Here is a 9,241-nt window from a genome sequence, read left to right on the forward strand (position 1 = left end):
ATTAGGATACGCCCCAGAAAAATGAAGTCATTAATTATGTAGTCACCATCTCGCAATGATGAGTTGGTGTGAATTTTACTTAATAAAAATAAAAGAAGATAGTACAGTAGATGCAAACCACTGCACTGCTTCTGTGAGACAGTTTGAAGATTTGAGGAGATGCTCATTATATTCATTCATCTAAAATAAACTGACCTTGGTCTGAGTAAAAGCCACATCATCACTCAGGGAAATTGTCCATCACTGATGTGAAAGCTCGCACTGACTTGAACAATAACATGCTCATAAATTGCACACAAAAAAATGCATCTTAAAGGCCTTTACCATGAAATAATTTTGTCCAAATTGTGTGTTGCCTTATGACCAAGAATGTCCTTTCTGTCTTCTCCAATGACACTCAATAGGAAATGGGCAAACATGAAGGATAAGAGGAATGTAGGAGGCTACAACGGACCCATTGAAGGACTTCCTGAACTGATTGCCGTCTGCAACGGAAAAGAAAGTATTTTTGGTGGTATTGTCAGCCAAGAGTTTCATTCACATCAGATTTCTCAGGTAAGATTACAAATATTGCCACACTCTGTGTCCTTAGAAATGAATTATGTCTTTGACGCTCTGTCATTCCTAGCATTAACGTGAAGTTTTGGTTATCCAATCACAAATGGACAGTTGTAAGTGCAGGCATACACATTCAAAGTTGGTCTTGATGCATATAGCCACACTAAACGGTGGTTTCTACGGTAAAAACTTTCTATTGACCACAGCTTCCGACTGCTATGGTACCACTTGCTAAATTTAAACATGGCAAAATGGCATATATTCCTCAAGATCACATCTCCGGCTCCCTGTACTAAAAGTGCTGTCCCTATAACAGACACACCAAATTTGAAATGACTAACATCAGAGTTGAACGCTGATGTTCGATGTCATCTAAAGTATTTTCTTAACTGACCTCACTTCAGCATCACTGTTGAACTTGGTTGGCCTGATTCCGGCAGTTTGAGTTGCTGACTGTTGTATCTGATCAATAAAGTTACATTATGCAAGAGCAGCCGCCATCTGGGGCACAGAGAGGGAACACCTGTAACAGCAAGTGAATTGATTGATCACTGAGGCTGGTGCACACAAGGTTTGGATGGGTCTATGAAATCTCAAATAAACTAAAAAGAGACATTCAAGGATTTAGAAATGTCATTAAAAACTTCTTTTGTTTTTTAAAGCTTGACAAAATCCTTTTGTCAAAATACTGTAAATAGTTTATTGACATGGGTTTCTAAGTCTGACCGTAAATCTAAGAGAAAGTTTTCCAGAGTGGTACAACACTTAATCCAATCAGGAGCCAGAACTGACAGAAGAGGTTGTCCTCTCTTCTCATGAGGTTAGGTTGTCGGTGAACAAATACCCGCCCCCCACCAAACACGATCATTAGGTTATAAATGAAGTTAAAAGCCTATATAGATTTATTGCGGGGGGCAACAAACCTGTTTGGCATGTGGTTTGCCTTTCACCCTGGAGTCCTTCACTGCTATGATTTCTCCATCATATACACTGTGATGTACAGCTATTGTTTTGCTGCTTTGTGGCCGGTAAACAATAGAATTGCATTTTGTCATCATCAAAAACAGACACGAGGCATGTGTTTGGAGTGCGGACGTTCGATGTGATCACTTGGGAATTTGAACATAAACAAATAATCCTCAGGATGGACCTATTCCAACACCTGCTTTATGCATATCACACACATTACACATCACATACACAATTAGAGCTCCTTTGATAGGGTTTACAGCACCAATTTAAGTGCTAATTGCAGCAGTAATGAGAGTGTCCGGGCACTTCAGCAGGCCCCGTGGCCTCACCCAATCAGTGTCCCTGCTTTCCTTCTTCCCCACCTTTACTCCCCCACTGCCCCCGCCCCCCCACAGTATGGCAGGCTGTCTAATTAAATAATTAGATGTGCAGCGGTGCTCCTGTCTGATTTGCTCTAGGAGAGTAATCCTCATATAAATAGCCTCTGCAGGGTGAATCTGAGAGGTTCCTATCTTCCCGGCCTTTAGCGCACTGCAGTGCACACACACACACATCCTCTTCCACTCACTTTATTCTCTCTGTGCCTTTATCTTTGTCTCTTTGCGTTGGGGCTTTATGGGTTGAACCAACTGTCTCTCAGATTCTGGATATAAACACATAAGGGGAACCTAAGACCAAAAAAGTGTCTATTAGAATGAATTAAGAATTTATCAAACAGGAGACTCCCTTTACTCTGGCTGATGGATTTGTCTATTTATAACAACCTGTCCTCTTAAAACTGTCATTTATATTTCCTGACCTTCTTTCCTGAGCACCTCTTTATTGACACATTATTATATTATTATTGTATGGATATAGGGATTGGATTTGTGATATACTTTCTTTAGGTCACTTAAAAAACGACAAGTTGATTCCAACATGTACAGTTATGTGCAAAAGTCGTAGGTCACCAGTAGATTTGTACAGTATAGTTATTTCTCAATCATGTTATTGAACCCCATCCAGAAGATGTGGGAAAGTTGAATGCAGTTTCAAAATAACAAACAGCATCTACAGGTTAAAGTCACTGTCAAGTATGTATGTATCTGCTGTGAATAAGGTGTATTAGACCAGTTTTATTCAAAACATGAATTACGTACACATGTTGTTTGAGTTAAACTCATTGTCAGTTTGCTAATATACAAGAACATCTTTCATTCCATTTCTAATGCCAATGATCACAGTTTGACAGACATACAAACAACAAAGCTGGTGGTTTCACAGTTCTGGTTGTATTATATTAATTCTTATTACCCATTTATCGTTCTCTCCCATCATGTCAGATATGGTCCTTCCTGAGTCATCTCCCAGTGCTGGAGGTCAAAATGAGTGTGAAGGGCTGGTGGGAGGAGAGCCAGGAGCAAACGGAGCGTCCTCTACCAGCAGCAAGAGGAAACCTGAGAGACGACAGCAGCTGGCTGCCTGTCCACGCCGACCAGGAGTATGTTCTGCAGGTGTCACTGAGACGCATCAATCTGGGCCAACAGAGGGTCAGTTTGCCCCCATACCGTCTTTTCAAGACAATACATGATGCAACAGTGACCAAACATTTTACATCTTATCTTCTCAGGAGTTGGTGGAGACCAAAGAGAGTGAACATATGACTGAAAGATGACATTAGGTTTTTATTTGTATACATTTATACAATCAGTTGTTTTGCTCACAACAGCAAATTAACATAAAACTCAAACTTTGGTTAGCTAGTTTAAGGCTGCCAGCCTGTATTTGCTTTTTGTATTTTGATTTAGAAAGTCTAGACATGTGAATTCCACATATCAAAATTTCACTTGCAAATTGGTTAGTGACAAATAACACCAGAGAGAGATTGTTTTCGGGGAATTTGATTTGAGAAAAAAAAAAAATGATTTCCAGAGAGCTTTAAATAATATCTCCTATATCTTTACCACAATAATGATTCAAAAGTTGTATGTGAATTTCGTTCAGTTTTGGATTTGATAAGTTAACCAGCTTCACATGTAGCATTCAGTCATGTATCGTATCTTGCGCCAGTTTTGTTCTCTGATAATGAAAAGGGCACCACAGCAGGGGATCTCATCTTCAGCCAGCCTTACTGATAAACTATTGGACCCGTTGTCTTTTTGTTTCAGAGGAAGCAGGACAGTAAGGCCCAAGCCCCCAGATTTCCCAAGGCGAAGGACGAAGGCTGGTTCCTTGTGATGGGGGAGGTGGATCGCAGGGAGCTGGTGGCTCTCAAACGGGTCGGATATGTGCGCAACCACTCGTCGGTGTCTGTGGCTTTCTTCACACCGGAGAAGACTGGAAAGTAAGATTTCACAATACACAAATGCAAGCTTTCCCAACGCACTGAGGGAATACATTGGCAGTTGTGCAACATTATTCTCACGCTTTAGTGTATTAGTTCAAACACGTTCACATTGATTTAACAAACAAATCTAACAAGGTTTCAAATTGTGACATGGTACCCCGCTCGTCACTACATTCACAAAATGTTATTAACATCTGAAAGGCGTCTTACAACTGCAGCGTTTGATTCATCCTCTGTGGGTTCTGTTAATAAATCATTCATGCAATCACTTGTAGATGATTTCACTGCTTTCAATTCCCCACCTCATAAAAGGGGGGAATAGACTGTGTGGGCATTGACCACATCTCATTAGAAGATAAATGTCTTCACATTTTCACCTTCAAAGAGTGTAAGATGTACTCTTTAAAAGGGCTCAGATATATTTAGTTTAGGCTCAGTAGTTTAATCTAACAGCTGGACACTAGTTTTACTCAAATATCAGTAAAGGGAGCATGTGTGGGGGGTTTAATTTCCAGTTTAATGTTGATTTGGTCCGCAAGTTATTTTTATTCCAGCAGAATTACTTCAACAGTAGAAGTCTGTGGCTCAGAAGAGTGCTATCAGAAAATGGTATAGGTGTTATATTTTCATCTTTCAGCCATGACATTCAAATAAGTTATCTGTTTTAATGTTGTCATTTATCAGTGTATACCCATTTGCCTTACAAATACAAATACTATTTTCAACGTTAACCCTAACACGTTGTTTTTCCATGTCATTTCTATCTCCAATTTCAATTACATTTTTTGTTTATTTTATATACATCGGTATCTTAAACCTGGATAGAGAATTTCACTGCTTTTATAACTTTTATAAGACAATAACATACACATATTTGTATCCTGAACTCTAATAACTAAACTAAAACTAATGAGGTTGTCTTATATCTAGGGGAAGCTGTGTTTTTTCTCTTTTTTCTTTGACATTAAAAAACAACATTGCAGTTAATGCTCGTCCTGTGATGCATGCTAATTGGACACTACAATGTGAGCGTGTGCCGTTACCTTGTGTGTACACAGAACAGAGCTGTTGGCTCTTGTAATCTCACCAGTGGGGTAATTTTCCCCAGATTATTTTCTTTTTAGGCCTGTCGATTGATCCATGTAACTTGTGGTTTCAGGTGCATCTACACAATGTACCTGATGAGTGACAGCTACCTGGGCTTGGACCAGCAGTACGACGTCCGCCTGAACGTAACACCTGCCAGCATCGCTGCCCAGGTCAACACAGAGGTGTCCGACTCGAAGTGACAGCCGAGGAAAGCAACAAAAAAAGGTTCTACAGCGATCGACAGATGATTCAGAAACACAGTAACCGTTTCCAGACATTATTATCTCACTGTGTGAACACTTTCCCAGTGACTATCTCACAAAGACAGGTTGAAGTTTACAGTTCTGTGTTAGTCGACTTTTACTTCATTAAACCATTTCAAGCAATGGCAGTGACATTCACCTCTTGCTTGTGTGCTATAACCGCATTGCATGTTGTCTATCAAGGCTAAATTTGTGCCTCATTTACTTGAAATTTCTTAGATTGTTCAAATTCAGCGAGGGGAAAAAAACAACACATATTAGATTTGATTTTATTGAAGAATGAAGAATAGTTTTGTACCGTTTGAGAAGTCCCTGTCAAAGTTATTCACACACTGCATAAGTCACAACATATTGAGAAGATTGAACAGAACCAGTCCTCAGTTCTTGAGAATCCTCTGCATTTTGCCCCTATTTAGACAAATCCACAACAGCGGGAACATTTCTGGAAACATTTAAGCAAGAAGGCAGTATGCACAAGTCAGGGTATTTGTTTTTTTTTGCTGCTTTCCCTCCCTGGGCTCACGCGTACATTTTACGGAAACTTAACTGAGTTAAAAGCTCCAGGAAATAATATTTCTCACCTATAGCCCACCCACCACGTGATTTCAGGAAAATGTTAAAAGCTAAATCTAAAACTATATTTGCCAGCTTTTCCACTTTGTGTGTGTATGGGGGGAGGGAGCTCAGTTTCAGTCAACAAGTCCTTCAAAGATCACTCATCCCCGAAATCCCCGATTACACTATATTCAGTATACATACCTGTTGTTTGTGTGGGAAAATGTAGCCCCTAACATTTACCCAAAAAAAAAGATAAATTCCAGGCAAGAATCATGACAGAAGCTACTCTGTCATGAGTAAATGAAGCCCAGGTTAAGACCCACTGTGTAAGTAGCATAACAGTAAGTATGTGGTCTGCATGACTCAGTGTTGGTCTGACCATGGATGATGGATTCAGAAATGCAATGTATATAAAAAAAAGTTTTTTTTCTTTAAGAAGACTGGAAAAAAGAAAAACATACTTTTGATATTATAAATAAATCCACCTTGAAACAACCTCCAGTGCTTTTTTGTTTACTGTATCTTTTTGGCAACATGGAACAGAAGTTATGGTAATGTTGGTATTGTAATGACTCAGTGAATTATGTAGGTTCTGTCTCTAATAAGTTCGGTTTTAGAGTCTAACACATACAGTATATGCATTACATACTGTACATCACATACACTTCCTGGCTTTATCGTTATGCCCTCTCACATGTGATACTATCCTATTATCTTTTGATCTATTGGATATTAGCTTTAGGTCATGTCGTCCCCAAAGGATGCGGCGATACCTGGGAAATACATCCCTGTTCTAACCATGTGTCATCATTTTTTATTGATTGGTAGAATTTTTCACTCTACCCATCTTCCAGCTACTCTGCCTCGCACATTAAATATGAAGTAATTACTTACATTGCAAGCCCACATCGCCCAACACATTATTAGTGGTCTATTCGCATTGTAGGTAAAGTAGGTGCTCACTCTTTATAGTCAAGAATGTGTGGAAGAAAAGTGTCTTTTTACTGGTGATCATACGTCCAACAACATTGCTTAATTAACTGCAGGTTAAGGTCTTCTTTAACTCCTGCCAGCAGCAGTGCTGTTGATCACATGTCTATAAGTGCACAGCACTGGTTCTTTATACTATATACACTCTATATGAATACATCGGTTAATGAACAACTGTTACAGCTTATTAGTAGTATTAACAATGTTCATTTTGTTGTTGTCTGTGTCTTTTAGCACATGAAGAGCTCTGAAGGTCCAGATAGTGCTTTAATGAGAGGTGGGAAATCAAATGCCTTCACACACAATGTTATTTACACCTACACTGGCTATTAATAGAAGTATGTAAGGCAGACTCCCTGAGCCAGGCCTCGCACTAATCAGAACAATTAAGTATGCCGTAATTTAAACAAGATCAGTACACGTTGTAGCACGTTAGTCTGAAGCCATTATGTGCAACCCAGATGAACATAAGATAAATATGAAAGCATGCACCAGTCGTAATGGCCATAAGCCTTTTAAGGAAAGATAGATCTTATGCGTGCTTAATGACTTTGTATTATTTATTTTTTAAGTTCAGTTTTTTTTGATTTATAACATTTCATTTCAGTCATTAAATATGATGTAAAAAAAATATATAAATAATTTATGATGTAAATATTTTTTAGAGACGTGAGACATTGGTGTATAGCAGTATAATACACAAGTGTAACAGGAGGTTTAAATACGGGGTTGAGACTCTTTTGAGTGACGTTCTATTTGAAGCTGAATATTCCTCACCTCACTCTTCCCTTCCAAGTGTGTTGGAGGACCTATGTAGTGACTTAAGCATCAAAACTCAAAACATATTTAGTTGTAAAAACATGGTTGGCCAATATATCTATATATCTAGATCTATATACAGACTGTAGATATACATAAAAGTCTCTTTCCTGGGTAATGGAAAAACAATTCATACAATCAGGTGATTTTACACTTTTACACAAATTATGTTTAATTGTTTATATCTTCAATTTCTGCCAAGTGAAATAATTAAATAATTCCACCTAAAATAAACTGGACCCTTTAAGTGCCAAAATGGCTGCTGTGAAAAGGTCCAGGTCACTCAGTTCTGGTGCTTATATTGCATTCCCATTTCCCTTTGCTAAAGAGATTTAAGGGATAGTTCAGGGGTTTATTTCTTGGTGGTTTGTTTTTGGGGTGTGAGAGGGGCTTTGACTTAAGTGTTTTTTGTTATAATATAATGTGCATATGAATAACAAACATACCCTCATCTACAGTATCAACTTGACCTCCATGCTGTCATGTCCTGTTTCCCATATGAACAGCCTGTTAAAGGTTGGAATGTGGCACCTTTTTTCTGCCTTTTTTTTTTTTTTTTTTTTTTTTTTTAAAGGTTTTAACACCAGATGAGGAGGAGGCGTCACTGTTGTACTGGAGATAAGGGATGTAGCAGATGTGGTCACAGAAGTGGATTCTGTAACCCGAGTTGACACGGTGGGGTGGGCATGCGCAACATACTGTGCTACATGTCACACCTCTGATATCAGAGCGCAGACATCGTCTCAAGTCAAACACATGTGGGCAGAATAATTCCACCTCTGTTTGCTTCAGTGTCAACAAGCAAAGCTGCAGTAATGGTGAGTCTTTTCAGAGTGAGCTCAGAGGTTTTACAGCAGCACATTACTCTCCTGTATGTACCTTTTCCACTCAATAGAAATGACAGAAGCATTAGGGATGAAATGAACTATGGCTCAGTCCTCTTCATATGTCCTATGAGCCAGCAGACACTGGCACAATATGTGACACTACAGTATTTCTCCCTGTTAGAATGAAAGGCCTGAGACTTGAAACGATAGCTTGCAGAAAATTAACATAAAATGTTACTGACTCAGCTGCTACAATCCTGTGGTGACCTACACTATCAATCTCCTTTTATATGAACTCAAATGAAAGGATATGTAGCTCCAGGAAGTGACTGCAGTGGCACCAGAAACTTATTATTAGCTCCTGAGTTTTATAATTACATAATTCAAGTTAGAAAAACTTTCAGATAGTCCAAAAGAACCTAACAACTTTTCTGTATTTTTACACCAATTTATAATTAGTATTGAAGGGTTTTATAAGTGCAGAAAATGTGAACCATAAAGTTGGCACTTAACAAATGAGTAGCATTACTGAGAAATTAAAAGAATATATAATTATTATTATAATAATAATAATAATATATTTACTTCCTATAAAATACTTTTTTTTATTATTCACCATTGCTCTCAAATCTCAGATGGTCGTCCAGATGTGAGTTTGTTTTGATATTTGATGTATATATATTTTTTTATTTTTACAAAAAAACAAAATGAATCCAAATGACCAAACCATATAAAATGAATTAATAATTAAAAATTTTTATTTTTAAACATTAAATCAAATATATGCATATGCATAAATCAAGTGTATGCATATAATTAATATAATTGTATTATTATTA

General features: G+C 38.0%; 1 protein-coding gene across 1 annotated transcript in view; it reads left to right on the top strand.

Moving 5' to 3' along the window:
- The window catches only part of ascc3 (activating signal cointegrator 1 complex subunit 3), a 96,742-nt gene extending 90,481 nt beyond the window's left edge, over positions 1 to 6,261 (top strand). The window contains exons 39-42 of the mRNA XM_058648080.1: positions 405 to 555; positions 2,853 to 3,059; positions 3,678 to 3,853; positions 5,016 to 6,261. Coding sequence (XP_058504063.1) covers positions 405 to 555; positions 2,853 to 3,059; positions 3,678 to 3,853; positions 5,016 to 5,145 — 664 coding nt within the window. The 3' untranslated portion in view covers positions 5,146 to 6,261. The remainder of the gene's footprint in view (positions 1 to 404; positions 556 to 2,852; positions 3,060 to 3,677; positions 3,854 to 5,015) is intronic.
- Positions 6,262 to 9,241: the final 2,980 nt, after the last annotated feature.

This window comes from Solea solea, chromosome 13, assembly GCF_958295425.1.
Source record: "Solea solea chromosome 13, fSolSol10.1, whole genome shotgun sequence".
Lineage (NCBI taxonomy): Eukaryota > Metazoa > Chordata > Actinopteri > Pleuronectiformes > Soleidae > Solea > Solea solea.